Source organism: Eptesicus fuscus, chromosome 15 (assembly GCF_027574615.1).
Source record: "Eptesicus fuscus isolate TK198812 chromosome 15, DD_ASM_mEF_20220401, whole genome shotgun sequence".
In the NCBI taxonomy this organism is placed as follows: Eukaryota; Metazoa; Chordata; class Mammalia; order Chiroptera; family Vespertilionidae; genus Eptesicus; species Eptesicus fuscus.
In genome coordinates this window covers 53,369,048-53,396,431 of record NC_072487.1, presented here as the reverse complement: position 1 = coordinate 53,396,431, position 27,384 = coordinate 53,369,048, and the positions used below count along the sequence as shown (strand labels likewise).

Here is a 27,384-nt window from a genome sequence, read left to right as displayed (position 1 = left end):
CATCCCTTTGTTAAAGCATTCGCATGGACTCCATCACATTGACGAGATCTTAGAAGTAGACCTGAGATCTCACATGAACCAGAATTACTGAGAAACTTTCACAGCAGCCGTGGCAGCACAAAACCATTTAAATGACCAAACAGTATGAATGAACAAGCCTGAAAACTGAATTTCATAGAGAACATCAAATTTCTCCCTCACACGAATGTGATAAAAACTTAAAAAAATGACGTAAATATGTTTTAAAGTCCTAGTAGGTAACTGCTAAAAGTAGACAGCCACGCAACAGCTATGAATTGTCGGAAGTCCACCCCGTGTGGTGGAAGTTTTTATTAGCCCAATACATATCAAGTTGTTCCTTTGAGATTTCAGCTTTGGTTAGTCTTCTTTGGCTAACATAAATTTTAACCGGAGGTTGGACTATGGCAACAATACATAACCAAGTAGCATTCTTTATTAAATAAATCTAGGGTATCTCAATGCCCTAAAGGAATCAGCACAATGTTCCCACCGTCCAGCTGTCCACAGTGAGAAAAATCGAAACCAACCGCTGAAGTATCATCAGTTTACGCAGAGTACGTTACACGAGTCTAACTTCCACACGTGCAAACATCTTCACACCTGGAAATCCTTGTAAACACCGAAATAAAACATTTCCTTTTTCGCTAAGGGAATGAAAAGGCACAACCGATCTTGATAGAAAAATATGTGAAGGCTTTTAATTCTCTGACTACCAAGAAATTAACATTTTATGATTACCCTTTTGAAAATGGGGTATTTGGGAACAATTTTAAAGTTTTTATAAACAGTACAAAGCTTATTCACATTCTTACCACGTCGCTTTCGCAAACTGCACAGTGATTTCCTTATGAAAACAGAGCAGCCACGTTTTGGGTGGGCCTGTCCCTGTACGTAGCGAAGTCTTTTGAGCTAAGTCCAGGGCCCCCGTCTCCCACGTGGTCTCCGCGGGGCAGCGACACTTTAAGACACGCGTTCTTTAAAGAACCATTTCTGATGTTCCGAGTGGGTGCAGTCTCGTAAGAGTGGCACGAAGCTGTTGCTGAGTGCCTTCTTCTCAGCCTGGACACATTTCTTGGACTGTATGTGAAATAAAGAACCATCCTACAAAAGATCATAGACATAGGACGTTCAAGAGAATTATAAGCATTTTCTCAGAAAGTATCTTTTTCCTTAAAATGTGTTGTGCTCAGGGCAACTTTTATCATTTCAGAAATATCTATTGAGCAGTAAGCGTCTGCATGTAGAAAGGCAATCCAGGCCTGTCTGTGCAGAGAGAGGGCCAGGCATGTACAGACAGACATGTGTCATGCTAGCCTTTCACAGGAGCAGTTCACCGGGGTCCTGGACTCCGCTGTCAGGGCCAATGGTGCCACCTGCTGGCTGCTTTTGGGATCTGCCAGATCCTATATCTCAGCTGGACAATTTTTCTTTTCCTTCAGGGAAATCAGGACCCGAGAAAGACTCTTTATGAATCTCTTCCACTTAGGTCAACTAATTCCATCTCTGGAGATCTCTTTCTCTTATGTATTTAAATGGAGAGTCAGGAGGCTTGGCTTTAGTCCCAGCTCAGCTACAGACCAGCTGAGGGAGGAAGCAAGTCACCAGAGAGGAAGTGGGTTCCACAGAGTGTGTCAATTCCCAAACTCCCAAAGACGATGATCCTCTTTAATGCCTCCCTCTTCTCTTCTTTTTCCAAACTGTTGCTGAGTTAACTCAGCAAATCTCTCCCCAGGTCCTGGAGTTTTTCTCCCCGTGACCTCCCTTTCTATTGTAAACTGTACATCCCCAAGGAACTTAATCATGGCCTGGCGACAAACGGGCAGAACAGTGACATAACCTGTTCCAGGGCAAGAGAAGCCTTATTAATAAAATTAGATGCAAAGGAATCTCAAAAATATTAACCATGAGAACCTCTTAAAGTGCTCATAAATTGCCTTTAGAATAATGTGAAAGTAAACACAGGGATACCTCGTTTTATTACACTTCCTTGTATTGCACTTCGCAGATCATGCTTTTTTTACAAATTGAAGGTTAAGACCCTCCACCAGCAAAAATATGACTTTGAAGGCTCAGATGATAGTTCGCATCTTTAGCAATGAAATATTTTTAATTACTGTTTTTTAAACATATACTATTACTACACACCTAGTAGACTACAGTATAGTGTAAATATAACTTTTTTATGTTCCAGGAAACCAAAAATTTAACGTGACTCGCGTTACTGTAATACTTGCTTTATTGCAGTAGTCTGGAACAGAACCCGCAATATCCCTGAGATATGCCTGGAATTAAGTAAAGCACCCCTCCTCCCACCCTTCTGAATAGACTTTTCCTTAAATGGTCACTGAACTTTAAGATAGTCCGGCTGGTGTTGCTCAGTGGTTGAGCGTCGATCCATGAACCAGGAGATCATGGTTTGATTCCTGGAAGGGGCATATGCCCAGGTTGTGGGCTTGATCCCCAGTGTGGGGTGTGCAAGAGGCAGCCAATCAATGATTCTCTCTAATCACTGATGTTTCTATCCCTCTATTCCTCTCACTGAAATAAATTTTTAAAAAAATGTTTTTAATTAAAAAAAAAAACAATTTAAGATAACATTTCAAACCAATTTTGTAGTCTCTATCTTGCATTACTGTTCTTTGAGGGCGTACAATGGCTTCCAGTGAAAGAAAGAAGAGAAGGGGGAGGGCATTGCAGAGGGTCACAGACTTTTGGGGTCTGCAGAACTATTTTCCCTCCTTTTTTTCTATCAGGTAGACAACACTATGGTGCCTGGCTTTTCCAAGGAGCCTGCAAATTACATTGCTAATCATAACATTTTCTGCAGGAAAAAGTACTCCAACTTCTAATCCTGCTTGGGATTATCCTATTTATAAGCAGTCTAGCTGACCCTTTCCATCCCTGGGGCCAGCCTGGGAACGACAGCTTCCCACGGAGATGAAAGGGAACTCATTTCTTCTTTTGAGTTATTTTCTTTGGTTTTATTCCCTCAAGTGCTCTTTTTTGTGAGTCAATGGATATGACTGATTTATGAGTCGCATCACGGGCTGACCGCAAATACAGTGGAGCTAGTGGCCTTCATGCTTGAAATAACACCCAATTCCACCTCAACGACTATTCTGATGGAGAGCCAACTCCCTCAGAGAGATCTCTTCTTGGTTATTATACTGACAGTAATGACTAATCTCGAAGGAGCTTCCCAGTTTCCAAAGAATATTCCTGGCCATACATCCAATCCTCGCCAGAATTAAGATGAGGAGACTATGACGGCCCTCACTTAGCCGTGAAAAAGGAGGCTTGGAGAAGTGGAGTGACTTACACCTCCATCTAACCTCCCATCCTTACACGTTGGTGATCTGTTTCACCTGTTTAAACCCCATTTCCTTCTAATGCATCTGCGGCAGGTCCTCTTCCCATTTCTGCCCGCTGCGGCTCAAGGTGGAAGGTGGGGGGCGGGGGGGATGAGAGGAGTTGACAGTGTGGGGAGAAGGAAAGCGGCTGACCCTGACCCTGGGATCCAGGAGTGCGGCCAGGGGCTCAGGGTCACTGGGACCTTCTCCTGTACATGGCGGCATCCCTGCGCCTCCACGCTCCCCTCCGCAGCCCACAGAGGGCAGCCAGCGAGGAAGGAACAAGACCGTCGGTCGCTCACCTCCTGCAGGATGAACTTCTGGTTCTCCGGGGCCCTGTCCTGGCAGAGGTGCATGATGAGAATATCTGCTCCTGCCTCCACAGCGATGCAGGCCTCTGGCTGGTGGGTGTTATAGCGGATTTCATTCTGGGACGTGTACTCGAAAAACTAAAAACGGAGCAGCCAACAGGCGTCAGTTACCCTCTGACGTGGAAAGGGGAATTGCTGGATGAGAAACAGGAGTCACGAGAGCGTGGGAATGGGGGTCCCAGACAGCAAGTGCGGGACTGGTCCCCATGCAGGTGTGGAACAGCAGGAAAGAAAATGGGTGGGTCCCAGTGCCAGCACTTGCGGCTCTGCGACCTTGACTAGCCATTTCCTCTCCTCCTCTTCAGTCCTCTCGGCCTCCTCCCTTGGAAAGACAATGAGTGCCACGGTGGCTGGGACACTATCAAGTGCTGTGTGCAAGCCGACAACGTGACTGCGAGTGGGAAGACTTGGTTCCTGCGAGCAATGGCTTCCTCCTCTAGAGTGCCTGGGGAAGCGCAGCGTGCGAGGCTCTGTGGCCCCACCCCAGACAGGGACTGAGGGCCCCTTCCGTCTGAGGCGGGGCCTGGGAAGCTGCATTTTTACATTTTCAACATGACACTCAGCAACCCAGCCACCTGCCTGCCCTGCACCACGCCCTCCCTTCCGGGAGATTCGGACACAGGTGGCTCTCCTGAAGGCACGTGGAGCGCTGCCTCTGAAAGGAATCTCCCAGAAAGCTGCTTACAAGCGGCTGGGCTTCCAGAGGGACAGGGTGGGTCCGGGAGTTTGCATTTCTAAGCTCTCGGGGGATGCTGCCGGTGCCCGTCGGAGGCCCACCTTTGAGGAGCACTGCTCTAAAAAGCGTTGGAGAACCTGAGTAACGGAAGTTTGTAGGGGCTGAGTTACGAAAGCTTACTGTCGACCATAACGGGGCTTGACAGTCATTGTCCAGGTTGGAAGAAAACCTGAACCCCCACCCCTTCGTCTCCAGTGTCTGCCACCTCTGAGGACAGCAGGCTTTGAAGGTCTGGAAGCAACGCTTCGCGGCTCTCCTGCCCCCTCCGTTGGCCCCAGCCTGGTGGGCCCACCTGCTTTCCTGGGCCGGGGTCCTGTTCTGGTCCTTAGGCCCTCCACACCTGCTCCCTGCCCAGCCTGAGGGCAGCACTTAACTCAGGTCTGCCCAGGTGCCCAGCTGAGGTGGCCGCCCTGAACACCGCTTTGCAGGGCGGCACTCTGCATCAAAACCTGCAGTTCTGTTTAAGAACTAGTGATAAGGAAGTCATCCAAAATGCAGATCTGCTGGTTTTTTCCTCCTTTTTTTTTTTTTCTGACCAAAGATGTTAGTGGCAAGATTATCTATAACCGCAAAAAACAGGGAGGCAGGGAATCCGTTAGTAAACAGCAATACCGCCACACAAAGACATATCCGAGGCCAGTAGGAACGGCATTCTCAAAGGGTGCCTAATGACACACGTATGATCAAATTAATGGAAACAGAGAGTGGAGAACATATAGACATATGAAAACAACCATTTAAAACACACACCCAAAGGCCGTGCATAAAAAAAGAGGGGGAGCAAATATGTCTTAATCATTGTGGGTGGCCGCTCTGGGTCCTGCCGTTCACTATTCACTTCTACTTTTTATACTTCCCAAATGTTCCATGATGAGTACATATTACTTTTATAATGAAAAACATAGTGAACACTTAATTTTTTTCAAAAGCACATAATTTCCCCCCATTTCCCTCTTCAGAGGCCCACACCAAGGACCCGTGAGCACAGAGCCTCCCCCGCAGAGAAGAGCGCCTACCTGGTTCTGGCCCATCCCGTGGCAGAGGTACAGGAGGACCTGGTGGCCCGTGAGGTCGTGTTCGCTGGGAGGGTTATAGTCAAAGCAGTAATCTTTCAGTCCTTTGTTCTGCAGCTGAACAAAACGCAAAGGGGGCCTTTTGGTCCAGATTCATACACAACGGATCCCGCCCCAGGCTCTGAGGGGGGTCAACAGAGTGGGAGAAGCACCTGCCTCAAGAACGGGACTCAATGGTAACGGCCCCTTGCATTTCTCATTTTAAAAATGCTCCCCCACCCTATACCATCGGCGGGAATTGTACCCCCGTTTTGAGATGATAAACTTGAGGAAAGTGAAATTAACTTTTTATGACCTGAGAGCCCATACTCCTCATTTCTCTTTAATGCAGCCTTATGACTGCACTGGTCCAGACACAGCTGGATTGGCGCCTCACAAATATACCAAGGAGCTCCTGTTATTACGCATCGGCAAAGGACACCACAATGGACAGACTCGGCACTCCCCAGATCACAAGGCCGCCATGCTAGACTCTTTCTAGAAACAGCGTAATGCAAAGAGCCACTGTTGCCCAAGGTACCCCAACAAGTGGAGATACCTGAGTCTTGAATCCGGGACCTCTGACCCCAAATCCAGTGCTCTCTCTATCACTCAACAGTGTCTTATCTAATGTCACCTCTGAGGTATCTCTTGGCTCTAAAACCCTTTAATTGCTATAAGAGAAAAAAAACAAAAAACCACAGGCGCCCTAATCGGTTTGGCTCAGTGGATAGAGCGTCGGCCTGCGGACTGAAGGGTCCCAGGTTCGATTCCGGTCAAGGGCATGTACCTTGGTTTCAGGCACATCCCCAGTAGGGGGTGTGCAGGAGGCAGCTGATCGATGTTTTTGACTCTCTATCCCTCTCCCTTCCTCTCTGTAAAAAATCAATAAAATATATTTAAAAAAAAAAAAAAAAAAAAACCACGGGAGGTTCCATGTTCCCTCCTCCCTTCCAGGAGCCTCTGGGGAAAAACACAATACTTTCCGCATTCCTTCCCGGAGAGTTCCAAGAACTCCCTGAACCCCACTGCTGCCCTGGCCCTTGTCTACCCTTGACTAGTCTGTTCTGATGACAAGACTCAGCCATACAGAAGGAAGGATTCCGCAGCCCACTAGCTGGTAAAGCACAGCCCTCGGAGTTCCTGAGATCGCTTTGCGAGTGAAGGAGCCGGGAACAGGACAAGTCCCGGTGACTCTCCATGAACCTACGATCAATTTCTAACATCAGGAGGACCAGACATTGCGTGCTCCCTCCATGACACCATATGAGTGCAAAGCACACCTGTGAAGGGTCTTTGCCAAAAAGATTTCTCCAACTCCAATCATACTTTTAGACCTCACTTCCATTGTAAAGAATATGGGGGAGAGGCACAATTTAAAAGTCACCCCAAAGAAACAATTAGATAGTCCCCAGGATGAGGCACTCTCTAGGGCAACTAATGCTGTAGCAAAAGAGAAAGAAAAAAAAAAAAAAAAAAAAGAAGAAGAAGAAGGAGAAGGCCTGCCTTAGATTAGAGAGACTTTAGAAGATGCGGCGACCATATGCAATGTGTTGACCTCGTTTGGATCCCTAAGGGAACTTGCCAAATACTCCAAGAGAAATTTGACAATCTGGGGGAATCTGGATAAGGGATGGATGTTAAATGACACCAAGAAATTATTGTTCATTTGGTTAGGGGTGATAACGGTCTGTGGTTTTGTAGGATGGTGTCCAAGTCTTACTGAGATTCCTGCTGAAGTGTATAGGAGTGAAATGACAATGGCTGGGGTTTCCTTGAAAAAAGAAAAATATGGGAGGGTGGAGCAGAGGAGAGGGAAAGCAAGGAAGGAAAAATCTTGAAAATTCAAGAATCGCGGGGACAGGGTTCATTATACCATCCTCTCTGGTATAAATTCATAAGGAAACTGAATTTAATGCGTGAGTATCCTGCTTGGTGTTTATCAAAGACTTCCAGGGGAACACCAGCACTTCTGGTCTACACGGCCCAAGAGACGTCCCTTGCTAACTCAGTGCAATTCCTAGCAAAAGCCAAAGGCAGCAGACATTTTAGCAGGCCTCACCCCAGGAACATTTCTCTTCGGTTTCTTGAAATAAGAGAAGTGACTCTCCTCTCCCCACCACTGCCTTTGTGGATCCCTGAGCTGGTAATTAACTGATCTGGCCACTGAGATCGGAAATAATGTTACAAGGTGTTGGTAAAAACTAGGACATGGAAACACTAAATGAGCCTCGGTTTCCTCATCAATACAATGGGAGGTTTATACTCGTCAATTTCGAGATGGCCCCCAGGACTGACCCTCTGGACCTGAGTCCCAAACACTCGCAGGGAGAAGGAAGAACAGTGGATGAAAAGGGAGAGGGGTTTGGCCCGCGGTCCCCACCAAGGGGCCTTTCTGGCCCAGGGTTTGCTGATCAGACCTGGGGGCCAGAGCTCCCTGCCCAGCATGGGCCGCCTCGCTCACCATCCCGAAGAAGCCAGGCCTGTCCTCAGGCACGTGCAGTTCTGGATACACGGTCTCCAGGAACCACTTGAAGTCCTTACACTGAAGCTTGGCGCGAAGCTGCTTCCTCTCTGTCACATCCCCAAAGGGCTCCTGGGAAAACAACAAAACAGTGAGTCGCTGAAGGCGATGGCACCTCCTATCAAAGCCCTGCTCCCCACTGCTGCCCACTCACTCACTAAGCTTTCATGGAGCACCTAATGTGTGCCAGGCCCTGTGCAGGCCACAGAGTACCCAAAACAGCCTCGGACACAGTGGAGCACACCCGTGGGAGAGGCTGTCACACAATCACATTCGCAGGTGCTCTTGCTGCAGGGAGGTGCAACCAGGCGCACAGGGAAGGACACAAAGCACCTGCTGGTGGGATGAGGAAGCCACATCCTGGGGCTGCACTGGATCCCTGGGCCAGCACATCAAGGATGAACACGTGATCACAGACCAGCAAAACACCAGCAGCAATCATATACAGTGACAGTGCAATTTACCACTGATATCTGACACTCACTTTCAAACCCAGGTAAGTGTTCTAGCTGTAATCATGAATGAAAACCTTACGTGCTCAGTGTATTGAAGTCTAAATATATACTTACTAGAGGCCCAGTGCAAAAATTCATGCACGGGTAGGGTCCAGCCGCCTGCCCCAATGGGGGCCGAATGGGGCCAGGCCGGCATCAGGGAGGGGATGCAGGAGGTTGGCCGGCTGGCTCCGCCCCCGATCGGGGGAGGGGAGAGCGCGATCAAGGCAGGGCCGGCAGGGGGCGGGAGCCACGGGAGGTTGTGGGGGGGCCAATCGGGGCCCCAATCAGGCCAGCTGGCCACCACAATGCATGTCATAGCAACCGGTCGTTCCGGTAATTCCAGCATTCCAGTTGCTTGACATAGATATATATGAGAGAGAGAGAGAGAGAGAGAGAGAGAGAGAGAGAGAGGATAACAAAAGCAGGATGCTACAATAATAAATACTGGTGGAAGTTTAGTGCTCTGGACAAAACCACTGATTAAGAACTTTCTGCCCTGGCCAGTTTGGCTCAGTGATTAGAGCATCGGCCCATGGACCAAAGGGTTGCGGGTCTGATTCCTGGTTAGGGGTGCATACTTCGGTTGCAGGCTCGATACCAGCCCTGGTCTGGGTGCAAATCGGAGGAAACCAATCGATGTTTCTCTCCCTTGGGCGAGATGGAGGAAGCAATGAGCCTGGAACCCAGGGGCAGAGAGAAGCCCAGGGAGGTCAGGGGGTGGGTCCATGGGGCTCTGCAGAGCACAGAGAGAGGTCCACTAGAGTGTGCACACCCCAGGCCCGGTTCTTCCCGCATCAGCTCTGAGGCCAGGGGCAAGTTCCTTAACTCACCCTCTCTCTGAGTTTCAGTTTTCTCCTCTATAAAATGAAAAATCCAGAGCCAGCCTGAAGGGCTGCTGCGAGGAATCGGAAGAGATTTTCGTCAAGTGGCCAGGAAAGAGGTCTAGGAGCAGACCTCCTTGTCTAGCCAAGCAGCCCTCTTCATTATGGGAATGAGGGTCAGCGGGCCCCTGTCCTGGGGTGTGCAGAGCTGGCCTGTGCAAGGGCAGTGGACCTGTTCGTTAAAATTTGTTTGTAGCCCTAAAATCAACTAGTGTTCTCAGGCTTCTGTCATTTGAGGACATACACAGGCAGGGAAATTTTTGAGTCACCCCATGTGCATGTTCTAGGCTCTCACACTGTAAGCAAGCGTCCTTTTCGTGCTCCATTCAATGTTACATCTTTCAGATTTTTGTGCTTTGTGCTGGGGCCGTGGTCGGCAAACTGCGGCTCGCGAGCCACATGCAGCTCTTTGGCCCCTTGAGTGTGGCTCTTCCACAAAATACCACGGCCTGGGCGAGTCTATTTTGAAGAAGTGGCATTAGAAGAAGTTTAAGTTTAAAAAATGTGGCTCTCAAAGGAAATTTCAATCGTTGTACTGTTGATATTTGGCTCTGCTGACAAATGAGTTTGCCGACCACTGTGCTGGGGAGTTCACAATTGGAAATGCTCCCCGAGCATGGTGCTGAAGTGCCGTGGAATGCTCCTCCGTGTAAGCAGGTTGTGAGGGGCCTGACGGGGAAATTCTGTGTGCTTAACAAGCTTTTTTCATGCGTAAGTGACAGTACTATTATTGGCCATGAGTCCAAAGTAATGAACCAACAATATATTAAATATGATGAAACACACATAAAGCACGGTTATATATTGATTGGTTGACAAAAATGTCAACCTGCTGGAGGCTTCCAGGAACCTAACCCTGTATTTCCCCCAAGAGAAATGATTCAGTATTCCCAAATTCAGTGTCTGCGGTGACTCTATAGAAAATAATGACTGCAAATAACGAGAATCAACTGTAAATTATACGTGAAGGAATAAAATCGTCCCATACTGTATCGTGAGCACCCAATTTATTTTCTATTTCTGGACCATGGCCCACTATGGTACAGAGGCCAGATGAGCTGGTTTTGTTCAGATGAGGCGAGGCTGAGTGCAGGGGGCAGGAACTCACCAAGCGGGCGTGGGGGTTGCGGTGGTAGTAGATCTCTTTGAATTCATCCATCCACACTTCGGCTGCACGGACACTGTTGGCCAGGGCCTTTTTGCGGGAGTAGGGAGCTTGCTTGGGGAAAACATGGCCCACGTGAGAACACGGGTGCGTCTCCAGGATCCCGCCGCACTGCCAGATCTGCACACAGAGCAGAGGAGAGGCCGCGGTAGGTGAGCCGGGGATGAGGTGCTGGTCCGTAAGGCCTGCGGCCAGGAGGCCGAGCACAGAAGTCATGACGAACACTGCCACACTCTCACCCTCCACGGGGCAGGGGGCCACTTCCACAGCACCCCCAGAACACAGAATGCAGGCAGCGTATGAAAGCAGCCCCAAGACAAACAAGCCCTGGAACCAAGACCCCAAGTCCATGCACTGAATCTCATGCACTTGATGCGTGGCGGGACCCATCGCTGACCTCGCTGGGAACCCATTCACTCAGGATGTAAAACGCAGGTGGATTACCTGATCTGCTAGCCACAGAGGATAGGAAAGCAGCGAGTGAGAAGAGAGGTTTGGGAGGGGGAAAGGAGGAGCTTCTAGAGGCAGGCAGAGCAGCCTGACACCTAGGGAAAAGGCAGAAAGACCATTAAGAGCCACGCTACAACTCAACCGTCATCGGGGGCCATTGCATGCTGGGCAAATCGCCATGGACACCCCACTGTCCAGAGGAGGTATGGCCAGTGATGGGGGTGTGAGTCCTCCGTGGAAGGCCAAATTCTTGTCCGTTAGATAACTCTTATTAAGCAGGAAACCATATACAATATTATTTAAATAATTTTCTATTGAAAAGCTTACATTAATATAAGGTTTTGGTGCTTAAGATGCAAGGTTAGTTAACTGGAAAACCCACTGAAAAGCGTAGGGCTTCTCCATGGGGCATCCTCTGGGAGTCGTGGACAGCAGAATCGGTAGATGGGCTTATTACAAAAGTCACATTCCTGGTCCCAACAGGAAACCCATCAAATCTGACTTTCGGGAGACGGTGCCTGGAAATCTGCCTTTTTAACGAGTTTCCCCAACAATTCTGTGTGTGTCCAGGTTTGAAAGTTGCTGTGCTAAATAAAGAGGCCACTTCATAAACAGTTAAGCAAATCAAGTCTCCAAAACATGGACTCAGGAGGCAGGGACCGAGTTTTAGTCTAATCTCTGCCACTCACTCCTGAGCAAGTCACGTCCCCTCGCTGGGCTTCAGCCCTTCCCGCTGTAGGACAGAAAAGAACTAGGTGACCTGCAAGGGCCTTTCCTACCCCAAGTCTATTTAAAAGTAGACATTTTTTAAAGTTTAAACAAGAAGGTAAGAATGTTTATAGGATGCTTATGCCATTATCATCTTTCAGAATTTCTGGATAAATTGCCAATGTGGAGGGAAAGTGTACCAGGACCTCATAAAATCCCATCGTTCCCAAAAAAGAGAGAGAGAAAAAACAACAACAACAAACAAACAGATTAAGAATGAGTCCAAAGAGAAGACTGGAATACTTACCCTAAAGGAGAATTCGAGGTTTTCTCCGCCCCAAACTTCCATTCCTGTATCATAAGACCCCAGATATTCAAAATATTTCTTACTCACAGCAAACAGCCCACCAGCCATTGTTGGAGACCTAGAAGCACATGAGATCCATATTGCCATGCAAGCAGCACGAAACCACCAGTTAGTTGAACTCCTTTCCCACCACAAGCCCTTCAGTCCAGTCACGCATCTCTAAAGAGCACCCTGAGCTCAGGCTCTGCCAAGCACCAAGCACAGGCAGACCCCACCGGCCCTGCCCTGGGGAAGCACACAGGCGTCTCAACAGGAAGGTACATAACTCTGTGCATGACAAATGTGTGAACTAAGGTGGGGGGCCCAGCAGCTAACTAACCCTCCCACGGGCCTTCACTGACATGTTAGCCAGATGCAATGAGGCTCGCTCAAAGAAGTCGACCCCTGACCTGATGACATCGACAGGGGACCGCATCCGCCTCCTCTCCCTCTCAGGAACCACGTGCCACGTGAACACCAGCCTCCAGTCGAAACCGCCGATCTGGGGTTCTCCGGAGTTCCCCAGGTACTCGAAGGTGTTCCAGTCGATCACATCAATCACAGGGCACACCACTGCCGACTCCTCTTCGTGGATCCTGCAAACACCCAGGACACCCGTTTCTCCATGTGGACGGGTACGGGAGGACCATTAGGAAATCTGGGAATGAACTCTCCTCACCCTTCCACTAGGAAGGAGGAACACCCATGTGTCTGCAGCCATGCCAGGCAGGTGACCACCTTGGGGGGTTTTTAGGGGAAAGTGGGGAACAAGGATTCTGACCTTAATATGAAACATCCCACAGCTCTAATGTTCTGATTCTATCTATGGATATTCCCACTAACCATGACTCCCTCTATGAAAGTCAAGACATCTAAAAAAAAAATCAAAGGTAATTTTTTTAAAGAGAAAGCAGATTTTCAATTTCTCAAGATTGCAAAAGGTTCCTTCATTTAATCACAATCATAAAACATCAAGCTTGGCTCAGTGATTGAGCGTCGACCTATGAACCAGGAGGTCACAGTTCGATTCCCGGTCAGGGCACATGCCTGGGTGGTGGGCTTGATTCCCAGTAGGGGGCTTGCAGGAGGCAGCCAATCAATGATTCTCTCTCATCACTGATGTTTCTATCTCTCTCTCTCTCTCCCTTCCTCTCTGAAATCAATAAAAATATATTTAAAAATATATTTTTTAAAAAGTAAAATGTCAAGAAATAATAATCTCCCTGTGCAGAGATGCCCCCAGTCCAAAGGGCCAGCTTTGGAGTTAGAATATAAATTCTAATCCTATTCACTGTGTGAACATTAGCTGAGTCATCTCACCTCTCAGGGCCCAAAGTGGGCAGGCAAAGTAGGTTTAGTTGTTTGTATGGAAAATGATACAATAATTAATAAATAATAATACAAGAATAAGCTCTGTGTTTCACGTACTCACGACAGTAAACTTGTTTTTGCCCACCCTGTATGTACACAGAGGGTTAACGTGGGAATGTCCGTGAGATGGCTGGCAGAGAACCTAGAAAGATTGCTATTCTGTTCTTTTCATCTTTATTATTGTGAAATATTACACACAGTGGGAAACGCAATGATTTTCTGTTGCGTGCATCAGCCTGTGTGTATGCTTTAGCTAGTTCCTCTACAGTCATTATTACAAGCCCAACCATCCTTCGGCATGCTGCTAGACGGTAGGTTTTTGCATTTGATAGCACATCAGGAAAGATGAGCTGAGACTGGACCATGTGTGAACACTAGATTTCTCTGGGTTACGTTGTGGGGTCTTTTATCCGGAATCTGATAACCTAAAAATCATTAAGAGTCACACAAAACAATGGCGAGAAGAAACAGAGATCCGCCAAACTTGAGCGATAAGGGTTTTTAGAACAGCACCAGAAATGAATGACATTATGAATGACACTGAGGTAAGAATTATGAGTGTGGGGAAAATCGCACTGTTCAGGATGGATTATGTAAGACAAAGAATCAAGCTCCTAAGTTCACTAAATTCAGGAAATTGCAGAGTGAGTATCTACCAATGCCCAATTCTTTAAATAAATTGAGGGCATTATTAAAAGGGGTGAGAGGAACAATGGCAGACCTGCTGGGCAGGTTCAAAGATGCTGCATGGCCCCTACCAAAGGCCCCAAGAACTTGTGCCTTGTGATCAAGCTGGTTGGAACCATGGGTAGCCTAAGTTTTACAAGAAAGAAAACTGGGGAGTCAGCACTGGAGTGGACTCTGAATCATGGTTATGGAACGTGCAGGCCGAGGAGCAGAGTGTCCTATAGAGGCACTCACTCCTGGCATCTGGGCAGAACCATGCTTTGCTGTGCAGGTTGCGCACACTGCAGGATGTCTGGCATCCCTGGTTCCCAGCTCACAAAATGCCAGGAGCACTACCCGCTGGACATGACAACCGAGAACATCTATTTCCAAAAGCGCATGGAAAGAATGGGCTATGTTCCTGGTTAGGACCAGCTGAGAGACACTGCCCAGTGACAAAGGACTTGTCCAAGGAGCCACTGAACCCAGGCGCCCCACGGCCTCTCCCACGTGGTGATCGGTCTGTTTTTGCTTCTGTGGAGTATTGGGACCCTCCCCACGCGGACGGCTCACGTACCTCTGCAGCAGTGGCTCCAGCCAGCCCTCGTGGCACTCACAGTGGCAGTCCAGGAAGGTCAGCACTTGGCCCTTTGCCGCGGAAGCCCCCAGCAGCCGGGCTCGCACCAGGCCCTCCCTCTTGTTGGCGCGGATCAGGCGCACCTTGGGCAGCCCTGACAGCTCATTGGCCAGGCGTTCCTTCAGGTGCTCTGGGGAGGCAAGTGACAATGAGGGACACACATCCCAAGCCAGGTCCTTCCAGGGCCACCCTGTTCCCAAAAGAAAACTAAACAGACATAAGCCTCTTTTGCTCTGTCACCTGGAACCTGCTCACCTCACCCAGAACCAAGGCTGGAAGCACCCCAAAGGCGAGGGGAGACTGAGGGGGAGGAATTCCAGAACCACCAAATGCCTAAAGTGGGTGACATGTATGCAGATGTATCTCAATAAAACTGTTACCCCCAAAATACATTACACCTTGACTTGTGAACATTTAAAAATAAAAAGCTCCAGAACCACCCAACCATAAATTCTCTGAAAAATTGTGTTAATATAAATTTGTTAATGTATGTTAATTAATTATGCAATATGCTATACATTTTTAATTTATATGGAATTATGTTCATATACATTTTGTTATAATAGCTGTATTATTATAGTTATATTAATGCACATTTTATTGTATGACGTTATGATAGTTCTGTTCATGTAAATTTTCTCAGTAACCTATTTCATTTGACACAGTAATAGTAGTCATAACAATGGCAGCTAGCCTGAGAGGGCCGACTGTGCTCATTGCTACGTGATTTATATGATTCTTACAACAATCCCACAAGGTAGGTACCACTATTACTCCCATTTTATAGATGAGAACACTAAGGCCAGAGAGGCTAAGGAACTTGTCAAGGTCAGGGTTCAGAGAGCAAGTGAGCTGAGGGCCCATGGTTTAAACCCACGGACTCTGCCTCCTTGAGTCCAGAGGCTTAACACTGCCTCCCAGAGCTTTCTTGGGCACCTTCTGATCTTTATTAAATAAATCTACAACTTGTCAGGAGAACATCCTCTTTTGCTAAAGAGGAAACGAGTCCTTAAAAGTTGAAAGGATGTGCCCACAGCTAGTGCTCACCCCAGACTCCCGACTCCATTCCCAGGCTCCAGGACTGGAGGCCCCCTCTCACACCCCTCAGTGGTCAGGTGGAGGCTGGTGGGCACCCCTGGGGCAAAATGAAAATGAGAGAATTTCTCTACATCAAATGGGCTTTGTCTCAAAGTCTTCAATCATCAAGAAAGGGGAAATTTTTATAAAATGTTCTAGGTTGCTTTATAGTTTATGAAAATATTTCCCTAAATATTCTTGCCACTAAAAAAAAACACAAAAGGTAACACTCATCAGTTGTTGTTTTTTTCCCAATCCAAATATAACTGCAAGTAAGTTGATGGTAGGAGCAAGACAGACGACTTCCCACACAAAAGGTAACTTACGACGGTGCCCAGTGAATACCCCAAAAAGTGCACCTGTGGCCTGAACTCATTGTGGATTTGGTCAGCTTTAGTCTGTCTGCTGAACTGTCTTCCCACGCCCTCGAGGGGTGTCGGCCTCTTGGAGCTCAGGCTGACAGTGCAGGTGGGGCGGGAGGAGGCAGGCAGGACTCTCACCTCCATTGTGGGTTGAGTGGGCATCTCACCTGCTTTACAGGTTATCAGGATGGGAAAGGGAAGCTGTGGCCCTGCAGCATGTTCATGAGGGAACTGAGCTGTGCTGGAAGGGGTTCGGACCGCGATCCTGCCTGCCACAGAATCCCATCAATCCTAGTTAGTGCCCTAAAGATAACATTTTAAATCTGCTATTTGCTTCTAAATGAAGACACTTTATAGTTTAACATTTCATAAAAACAGAGGTTATCATTTAACAAGTGCTAACAATATACCAGGCACCGGTACCTTGCTTTATCTCATTTAACCCTTGCAACAACCGTACAAGGTAGGAAATATTATTATTTTATTTAATTTATGTTAACGAATCACATTAATATATTTTAAAACAGGGGCGAAAAAAATAAATAAATAAATAAAAATAAAAATAAAACAGGGGCTGAAGCAAGGTTGAAACTGGTGAAGCTCCTTGCTCAAGGCTGCATGGCTGCGAAGTGTTGGAGTGGAGTCAAGCCCATGCAGTATGACCCAGAGCAGTGTCCACGGACAAGGAGGAAGGAACAAAAGGCAACGGGGATGAGTGTCTCCTCCGTGCTGCTGCTACCTGAGGGTCTGTCCTGTACATGTGCGTATATACCTGATCTCCCTTATTCCTCACCACGACCCTGAGGCAGGTGTGGATAAACCCATGAGAAACAGGCTCAGAGAAAGACAAGCGAGCAGGGGCTGGTCTTGCTGCCCATGGAACCCCAGTGCCTAGAATAGCACCCAGCACACCGCAGAAACTCAAAAACTGTTCACTGAATAATGAAGGACCAGCCCTGGGCTGCATGTGAATTGCCGGATCCTAGGCCACTGGTCAGGCCTGCAGGGACGCTGACCACCCTGTTGATGGAACACCTCCCCCTGGCTTCAGTGCTTTTGTCTGGGATGCCCCCCTTTTGATCTCATCTCAAACTCAACACATCCAAAACCAAACACCCCTTTCCTCTCCCAGACCCGTTCCTCCTGTCCTGGGTGGCTTGTCCAGCTCTAAGACGGCACCACCATTCACCCGGGAACCCCTGCCAGAAGCCCACGGGTCCTTCTTGCACCTCAGCCAGTCTCTGGCCCTGTGGATGCCACCACTCGAACATCCCTACTCCCACCCCACCCCTCCCTTTCCTCTGCCACCACCTGACTCCAAGCCTCCATTTCTCGCCTGGGCCACCCCTACAGCCCCCTGGCCTCCCCACCCAGCTCCTCCGTACACCATTCTCCACAGTCCAGCCCAGAGGGATTCTCCCCAACAGCTCTCCTGCTTAGAACCCTGCCTTGGCTCTCCCTGCCCTTAGAACAAAGTCCCAGCTCCTTGGCCTTGTGTTCTTGCTGCACCCTTCTCCACCTCTCCTCCCTGCCCTCTCCTACTACCCCCCAAGCAGCTGGCCCTCCATCCTTCCTGAACCACTGGCAGGTCCTACACAATCCACATAGCACTGCACCTCCAGCCTTTCCACATCTAGGCCCTCCATTTGAAACACTCTGCCTCCTCCTTTGCTGTCCACAAACTATTCGACCTTGGAGGCTAAGGTCAACCACCCATCCTTAGCACCCAGCAGACTGAGTCCCTTTCCCATGTTTCCTGGAGCACCATGTGGTAGAACCCTCTGTCATTACACCTGTGTCCCTCCTCCAGGCTCTGAGCTCCCTAAGAGCAAGAGCCGGACACAGGGGGATGCAGGAGGCCTGTCCTTACCGGGCCTTATCACACGCTCACCTCCCAGGCACTGCCATGAAAAGCTAGGCCCCGCCGAGAGCCCGTGTCAGGGGCTTACCTCTATCACTGTAGTCATCTACAAGGATAACTTCTTCCAGGAGGATGTCTGGGGATGTCTCAAGGACACTGTAAACTGTCCGAAGGAGCGTTGACCAGGCTTCATTATAAAATGCTATGATAACAGATGTTGTGGGCAATTGATCATAATCATATTTCTTTTCTTTGCACCTGCAAATACAATACAACTTCAGGAATGGAGAACCTACTGTTGACTGTGTGTGTACCCGGCCAGGCGGGTGCTGGGGATGGGGTGGAGGGGACATAGGTCAAGACCAGGTCATGGGACAGGGAGATTTTCATATTGTTCCCTCCCATGGACCATCTATTCTGAGGAAAGCCAGCCGCCATGCAGTGAGGATGGGGCTGCTCTGAGCCTATGGAGAGGTGTTTAGAGCGAGAGACCGAGGCCTCCTCCCTACAGCCAGTACAAACTTTCCAGCAGGGGATGTGCCTTCTTTTTAAATTTTTTCTATTTAGTCCTGACCCAATGAAATGTTTTTATTAATTTTAGAGAGAGAGGAAGGGAGAGAGTGAGGTTTTTGAAAATGAAGTTTATTCAATTTAAAGAACTGTCCTTTAGTCTGAAGTCACAACCCTCCTGTTCTGGATTAAAATTTATTTCTTCTCATAATAATAAGCAGGAGGGCAGAAAAAGCTCTGCTTGACCGAAGAGAGTTGGGACAGGATGTCAGCCCCTCCTCAGAGTTTTTGTTTTTGTGTTTCCATGTTGTGTTTCTGTGACAACCCAAAGCCCAAGGCCACTTTTCTCAGTTATCTAGGTGGGTTCTCTATTTGAGTCCCCTTAAATCACAAGAATGCTGCATACCACTTTGGCAGCACACACTCAGAGCCTTAAAATGTTCCTCTTCTCTTTGATGTCATATTACTATATCTAAGAATTTCTCACCTAAGGCAATAGTCAGAGATATCCTAAAGGAGGCTTTTGGTAAAAATTTTTCTTTGCAACATTATTTATAATAGCAAAAATCTATTGACAATTTCAATGTCCAACAAGAAATGGTTAAATAAAACGTAGCATGGCTGCATGAAGAAATGCTACGTTGGCCACCCAAAACCACATCTTCAGAGGATATCCTATATAATAAAGAGGTAATATGCAAATTGACCCTCACACCATCACAAGATGGCTGCACCCACAGCGGAGGCGGGGTTCCCATAATGAGCGATCCGCAGGGACCTGAGGCTGCATGGCGCTGTGCTGGGCCAGGGGACCTGAGGCTGCGCCCCGCCCAGCAAAGCTTGACTGAGGACCTCAGCTGTGCCCCCCACCCTGGTGCTGAGCCTGGGGACCTCAGGCCGTGCCTCCCACCACAGCACCAGGCTGGGGGACCTCAGACTGTGCCCCCTGCCCAGTGGGGCTTGATGGGGGACCTCAGGCCACGCCCTTCGCCCTGGGCCAGGGGACCTGAGGCTGCACCCCCCACCCTGGTGCTGGGCCAGGGGAACTCAGGCCATGCCCCCCGCCCCGGCGCCAGGCTGGGGGACCTGAGGGTGCACCAGGGGACCTGAGGCTGCTCTCCCCACCTGGCGGGGCTTGACGGGGGACCTGAGGCTGTGCCCCCCACCCAGCAGGGCTTGATGAGGGTGGGGCCGACCAGGTATGGCTCTCGCCCAATGGGGGTGGGGCCAGCTGGGTCTGGGTCTTGCGTGATTTTGAGGTGTGCATGGTTGGCCAGGGACTTGACTCTGGGTCCCACGGCGTGCTCCAGACTCTGACAGGAGGGAGATTTTCATATAAATTTTACTAATTTTCTTTCATCTCTGATACTTCTATTATAGAGAAAGGGCAAATAGCAATATTAAAATATTTCCTCTAATGAATTCCCTTTTAATGTGCACAAATTTCATGCACCGGGCCACTAGTTTAACAATAAAAGACGACAACATTATATTGTTAATAAAAAAACAGAGTACAAATCTACACAGCATAATGCCAGTTCTATAAACAACAATGTATGTATGCACATGCTCACACATAAGCAACAAACAACAGAAAGAAATATGCCATAATGTTAACAATGGTTATCTCTGAGCAGTAGATTATTTCTGATTATTTAATTTTTATATTTTCCTGCATTCTAAAATGGTTCTATAATGAATATATATTGTTCTTTTTTTAAAAATATATATATTTTATTGATTTTTTACAGAGAGGAAGAGAGGGATAGAGTTAGAAACATCGATGAAAGAGAAACATCGATCAGCTGCCTCTTGCACACTCCCTTCTGGGGATGTGCCCGCAACCAAGGTACATGCCCTTGACTGGAATCGAACCTGGGACCTTTCAGTCCGCAGGCTGACGCTCTATCTACTGAGCCAAACCGGTTTCGGCTGTATCATTCTTATAATCACAAAAAAAGGTTATTTTTTAAAAGCTGAATCGTATTTCTTTAACTCCCCATAGTAAATGCCTTCAATGAACAATAATTTAATATTCTGGCCTCTCCTTTTTCTCTGGGCCTGGTAGTTTCTCCTTCTTTCTTTAAAACATCCCTTATAGGCATTCTACTTCGTGACTGCTCAATGTGCCCTTCTGGAATGTTTTCACAAAAAATACTTTCCCCTTCGCCTGACTGGTAAAAAGCTGAGCATCCTTCAATTAGACGAGTACAACTCTGCATCACTCAGGGTTCCATTTCTGTGTAGGGGACAAAAGGAAGCTCAAAGCAGCCCAGCCGGTGTGGCTCAGCGGTTGAGTATCAACCCAGGAACCAAGAGATCAACGGTTTGATTCCTGGTCAGGGCATATACCCAAGTTTCAGGCTCGATCCCCAGTGCAGGGCGTGCAAGAGGCAGCCGATTGATGTTTCTCATCAATGTTTCTATCTCCCTATCCCTCTCTCATCCCCTCTCCCTAAAATCAATAAAAATAAACAAATAAATAATTTTAAAAAGGAAGCTCAGAGCCAAATTCACTGCCAAGTCACAGTAACCCATCCTTTCCTTAACTTTCTGGTATAACCATGTGCTTTGTGAGGGCAGAGGCTGAATTGTGTTTTTCTCTGGATAATCAGCATGCCTTGTATTGTACCTGGTAATAGTAGTAGCATGTATTAGGTGCTAACTACATGATAGGCCGTATAAGCACTTCATATGCATTATTCCATTTGACCTTCACATTGGGTGGGGACTACTCTAATCTCCACTAACAATACATGTCTATGTAGTGTATGGATACGAATGAAATGGGTGTAGTAAACATCTCCTGAGCTTTTATCTTTGTACTAGTGGCCTGGTGCACGAAATTTGTGCATATTAAAGGGGAATTAATTAGAGGAAATATTTTAATATTGCTATTTGCCCTTTCTCTATAATAGAAGTGTCAGAGATGAAAGAAAATTAGTAAAATGTATATGAAAATCTTCCTCCTGTCAGAGTCTGGGGCTCACCACGGGACCCAGAGTCAAGTCCCCGGCCACCCGTGCGTGCCTCGAAATTGCAAGAGACCCAGACCCGGCCGGCCCCACCCCCGTCAAGCCCCGCAGGGTGGGGGGTGGGGGGCACAGCCTCAGGTCCCCCAGCCTGGCACCGGAGCGGAGGGTGTGGCCTCAGGTCCCTCGCCCGGCCTTGGGTCCCTTGGCCTGGGCACAAGGGCATGACAGCGTGATGACCATTTGCATATTAGCTCTTTATTAAATAGGATTCAGGTTATTACACTGAAAATTCCTATCCTTTGTAGAACAGGCCAGGGAGGTCATAATGTCCACTGGTGTGTTTTATCTGCCCAGATTCCTTTCTTCACAGTACTGCACTGTGATTTCCCTTTCAGAAACTATGCCTCCTGGACTCTCGGTCTGTGTGGTTAAACACACACACACACACACACACACACACACACACACACGCACGCACACACACACACACACACACACACACACACACGTATATTTACATACACACAGTCCTCTGGTAAAGTCAAATGCCCCAGGCCTGACCAGTCAACATTTTCTGATGATATCCACTGAATCCCTGAATCCAGAGCCCAAAATAATCTGAACCCAGTTCTCATCCCAGACTTTTCTACTATAGAAGTCAATATATTTTCTTTTATATTTAAGTCCGTTTCACATTGGGTTTTCAGTCACTTTCAACCCAAAGAACCCTAAGAGAGAAAAAGTATAACAAAAAGAAAGCATAAAATAAGATAGTATAATTAAATCCTAAAGTATTAATAAGCACAATAAATATAAATGAACATGACTAGCTAGTTAAAGTCAAAGACTGTCAGTCTGGATTTTTAAAAAAACAAACACAAAATTCAACATGCTAAAGACACACTTCAAACTTAATTACATAGCGTGAGTGGGAAAACGTATCATGAAATACTAACAAAACTAAACACGTTCTAAACTTAAAGAACTGACTCAAAGAAAAGGTGCCACTCTGACGGCCACATGATGAATCTAATAAGAATAAAATCTCTTGCAGTTTACAGCCTTGTTGGAGAAGCAAAAGAAGCATCAGTCTACTCTCCACATGATGTGTGATGTTTTTCCAAAGATAATGTTATCACCATAGACAAGCAGGCTACCTCCCTGCAAAAAGAGAAATTCTAACCAATTCCCTCCTGCCAACCCCCGCAAGACACAGACACTTTTGCTAAATTACCTATTTTGAGCTATTTCGAGACTGTCATCCCAGCACCCAAATCCTGATCCCTAAACTTAGATGCATCAGCAGTTATGGTATTGATAAGGCTAAAACCAGAGCAAGCATTTAAAAAATGCAAATAGCTGTGCATTATTTAGACACTTTCCTAACCAGTGGTTCAAACTCCTCTGCTATGGCAGAGAACTCCTGATGTTCTTATGTGTGGCATCCTCATCCAAGTGCCCATGAAAATGCACTGTCACTCAGCTTTTCTCTCTGGCTAAATAAGTCAGAACGCAAATGAGAATGACAGTCTAGCGATGATCTCGAGGGTTCTCTGACCTAGGAAAACTAAAACTTTCTGCAAATATTGGGAGTGCAAAATTGTTAGCAGTCACTTACTTGTGACACATCTTCCAATGGCTGTGATGTCATCACTAGTTTCAACTGCACTTGGTCTGTTTTTAATCCCCACTTTGTCTAATTCTGGTATTCTCCCACACCCTCCAAAGCACGCACCCACCCTTAATCTTCTGAGTGAGAAATCTTCAGGCTCTTAGCCAGTAGCTTTCAACACTAGTTGACATCAGCCTTAGCCTATGCTCTACCCACAGAAAATTACATTTAATTGTTCTGGGGATGGTCTCTGGAATCAATATTTTTAAGTCTCCAAAGGCCACAACCCCAGCTATCTGGCTTCCCACTTTGGCCGGCTGCCATCTCAGAGTGTAAGTTCCCTCTGCCGGCGACGCTCAAATGAGATGGGATTTGTTAAAGAGTTTTGCAAACCCTAAACTATATCACCATGCAAGGATTCCTTGTCATCCTCTACCTCCTCCTCCTTGATTTGGTGCTATAACTAACAGAAATAAAGCTGTGCTCTAATTCACGGGCATGTAAAGTATTAGATTCAGACGAGCTGGGGTCTACAACAAGTTTTAAGGAATTAGAACCAACACTCCTAAGTTTTTCTCTCAGTCTGGAATCAAACCCGAAGGAATTTGAACCCGACCCCTGCAGTCCATGGGCTAATGCTCTAACCACTGAGATACCTGCCAGGGCCCATATGTATATTTTCAAAATCTATTCTATACCTGGAAAAATCTAGAAGGATGACAGCAAAATGTTAACAGTGGTTCTCCCCAGGGTGGTAAGTTTATAGGTGATTTTTATTTTTTGAACATCTATTGTTTTTCATAATTAAAACAGATAAATAATTGACTCCACCCAAAAGGGAGGAGAGAATAAAAGATCTGGGTTCTAACCATGGCTGGTGTGGCTCAGGGGTTACAGCATCGGCTCATGTACCAAAGGGTCACGGGTTCTATTCCTGGTCAAGGGCACATACCTGGGTGGCAGGTTTGAACCTTGACCTAGGTCCCGGAGCATGTGGAGGCAACCAATAGATGTGTCTCTCACATTGATGTCTCTCTCTCTCTCTCTCTCTCCCCCCCCCTTCCCCCTCCCTCCCTTCCTCTCGACCTCTACTCTCTCTAAAAATCAATGGGAAAACATCCTCGGTTGAGGATTAACAACAACAACAACAACAAAAAAACACACACCTAGGTTCTAGATCTGCTCTCCCCGGATCTGAGTGTTACCCTGGCTTCTTCTCTTAGTTGAGACTGGATGCTGCCTCAGGGCCTTCCCTCCTGTAACATTCAAGCTTCTTAACAAGCCCTCTGCTTATTAATTAGATCCCCAAGGGACCATCTCTCCCATCCAGAGTGTGAACTCATAATCTGCCATTCCTCAGGCTAAATCTAAAGAGCTTGATTAAGTCCTCACCCCTGTAGGAACTATTAAAAAAAAAGTGAGTCTCCAAGAAAGGCCCTGACACTATTGGCCACACCAAAGTTATACCTCAAGGCCTGGCTGGGCTGAGCCCAATGGAGATAAGCATTCCTTCCTCTCCAGCTAGGCAAGAATAACCCAACAGGCCTTGCAGCAGGAATTAAAGGCTGGAGGTATTCACACTCCTTATCATGCTGGGTTTGGATTAACTTCCCAGGGTCAATGCCACAGCAGGATCTATAAGCAAATCCTGATAGGACACGGGGCAGCTGCGTCACCATGGAGACAGGATACCAGAGCCCATAGGTCATCCACAGTGTCCCAAAGCTATTTCACAACTGGGACAATAAAGGAAGTTGGAATCCAGAAAAGAAAAACTTTATGACCAATCCCTAGGTGACTCTTCGAAGTGGCCTCCTGAGTAAACTGTTAGCAACAGGGAAGAGAGGAAAAGGAACAAGAATTGAGTACACAGTGTGTTCCCAGGTGCCAGGTGCTTTATTACTGCCTAGGTTGGTTCTTTTTACTCATTCCCCATTTTTTGTTGTTGTTGCTAATCCTCACCCAAGGATTTTCAGAGAGAGTGGAAGGGAGGGTGGGAAAGGGAAAGAGAGAGAGAGAGAGAGAGAGAAAGAGAGAGGGAGAGGGAGAGAGAGCGAGCCTCCTGCATGAGGGGGCTGGGGATGAACCTGCAACCCAGGTCCATGCCTTTGACCAGGAATTGAACCCATGACCCTTTGGCTCTCAGGCCAACACTCTAACATTGTGCACACCAGCCAGGCTACTCATTCCCTATTTTGCAGATAAGGAAACAGGCTCGGAGAAGCTAGATAGCTTGCTTAACATTACAGAGCTGATGGACAAAGAGTGCGAATTTTATCTCACATGGGCTGGGTTTGAACCCTAGAAAGCTTCCCCTAGACCCGTGGTCGGCAAACTGCGGCTCTCGAGCCACATGCGGCTCTTTGGCCCCTTGAGTGTGGCTCTTCCACAAAATACCACGGCCTGGGCGAGTCTATTTTGAAGAAGTGGCATTAGAAGAAGTTTAAGTTTAAAAAATTTGGCTCTCAAAAGAAATTTCAATCGTTGTACTGTTGATATTTGGCTCTGCTGACTAATGAGTTTGCCGACCACTGCCCTAGACTCTCACTCAGTGAGCACCCTTGGGTTTCAAAGAGATAAACATGCATTCAGCCATTTGGATGACGTGGAGGGAACTACTACCAGTCCCAACAAACGCCTCAAAAAGATTAACAGGGAAAGTGCCTCAGGCAAAAGCACGAGGCTAGACGTGAGCAGATCCCCCAAAATAGGGAGGTGCAAGTCCATCCAAACTTTGCAGAGGTAGGGCCACCTCGTGCAGACATTCATTCTCTCTCTGGCCAAGGCTCCACAGAGCAGGTCCCTTAAATCCTGAAATCAGTGCCAAGGGAACCCAGAGGGTCACAGTCCCCCCCAAGTTCCAGCACTTTCTAGTTGTCGCCTATCCTCTCTGGGCCTATTTCCACGCCTGTAAATTAGGAAAGAAAGGATCAGGGAGGGGTAGCAGGTGCCTGATACACACAGCAGGCTGTCCAACTATGAGCTCTCTTTTCCTCAGTCTTTAAGGAGGGGATCAAGCAGGGAACTGGAAGATTCCCATCAACTGAGGAAAAGAGAGAGAAGGCCAGAAGGGCTGCCGTCCTGCCAGCGTGTTCCCTTCTCCAAACCTGGGCAGTGGGCACAGTGCGCCCAGCCAGCAGCTCCAGTAGGAATTGGGCCTTTGACCACACAGGCTCTGGGCCTGCCCCACCCACAGGAGTGAAGTGGGCTAGACCACAGCCAGAAGGCGCCACTCCCACCTGCCTTCCTCCTCCTAATGCTCAGGTGAGAGAGAAGGTGGATTGCCGCCTCTGACGTGGCTGGAATCCTTCCTGGCCCAGGCGCACACAGAACTAAACGGAGCCTGTCTTGAACCCCAGGAGTCCTTGGCTTTGCCAAGGCAGGATGATACTGGCAGAGCTGGACTGAGGGTGCTGTGGGGCCCAGGAAGGGCACCCAATGGGGGGGTCTCATCTTAAACCTGTCGGCTTAGCCCCGACCCCCACTTTTCTGGACCGCATGACAGACCTTCTGAAGAGGGAGAGAGCCAAGAGACCCCATAGGAACAGATTCCTCAATTTCTGACATTTTTCTGTTTTCATTTTTAAAACTTTGCTGCGCCCCTTCCCCCCCCCTCCCCCCGTATGAACCCTTCCCCTGCCAAGTCCTGAGAAAGACTCAAGACGCGCAACCCGCGGGTATTTTGAGACCCCGCTGCCACCAGGCCACTCCACAGATGCGGAAACTGAGGTGCCCGGACTCGGCGGGCAAGGCTCCTCCGGCCACCTGCGGACTCACAGCGGGTTCCAGCGCTCCGGCAGGCGGCGGTGCAGCGAGATGCGGTCGCTAAGGTAGATGTTGATCTGATGCAGCCGCACGCTCTCCTCCTGCAGCCGCAGCTCCTCGCCCTCCAGCTGCAGGCGCACCGCCTCGCCCCGCGCGCCCAAAGCGCCCTCCGGCACCGGTGGCCGCGGCAGGACCGGGTCGCGCCGGCCGGAGCGCGGGGTGCGCGAGGGTCTCGGCTCGGCCGCCGTGGCCCCACGATGCGCTCTCAGCACCGAGCCCAGCCCGACCAGCGCCAGCAACGCCAGCAGCACCAGCAGCGCCTCCCGGCCGCGCCTTCGCCCCCGTGGGCAGCGCCGCCACGCCGAGCGCCCCCACATGCGCCCACCAGCCGCTGCCAGCGCTCGGCGCGCCCCACGGCGGCGGGGCAGCCGGGACCCGGATCCCGGA

At 48.3% G+C, this 27,384-nt stretch overlaps 1 protein-coding gene across 2 annotated transcripts; it reads right to left on the bottom strand.

Moving 5' to 3' along the window:
* Positions 1–693: 693 nt before the first annotated feature.
* On the bottom strand, positions 694–27,384 carry GALNT12 (polypeptide N-acetylgalactosaminyltransferase 12). Of its 2 annotated transcripts, none has more exons than XM_054727460.1 (10): positions 26,950–27,384; positions 18,164–18,333; positions 14,716–14,905; positions 12,512–12,697; positions 12,063–12,180; positions 10,541–10,717; positions 7,995–8,126; positions 5,495–5,608; positions 3,674–3,820; positions 694–1,122 (listed from the first exon to the last, which is right to left on the bottom strand). In XM_054727460.1, the coding sequence occupies exons 1-10, from the start codon at positions 27,312–27,314 to the stop codon at positions 982–984; spliced, it is 1,740 nt and encodes a 579-aa protein (XP_054583435.1). In that variant the 5' UTR covers positions 27,315–27,384; the 3' UTR covers positions 694–981. The 2 variants fall into 2 exon arrangements, with proteins under 2 accessions (XP_054583435.1, XP_054583436.1); XM_054727461.1 differs by having other exon boundaries at positions 12,150–12,180.

Bases quoted from the DNA above. Each gene is read 5' to 3' on its own strand.
- GALNT12 (XM_054727460.1), bottom strand. From the start codon at position 27,314: ATGTGGGGGCGCTCGGCGTGGCGGCGCTGCCCACGGGGGCGAAGGCGC. The intron at 14,906-18,163 runs GTAAGCCCCTGA...TTGCCTCCCCAG, and splicing joins AGATGACTACAGTGATAGAG to AGCACCTGAAGGAACGCCTG. The intron at 1,123-3,673 runs GTGAGCGACCGA...GATCTTTTGTAG, and splicing joins AGAAGTTCATCCTGCAGGAG to GATGGTTCTTTATTTCACAT.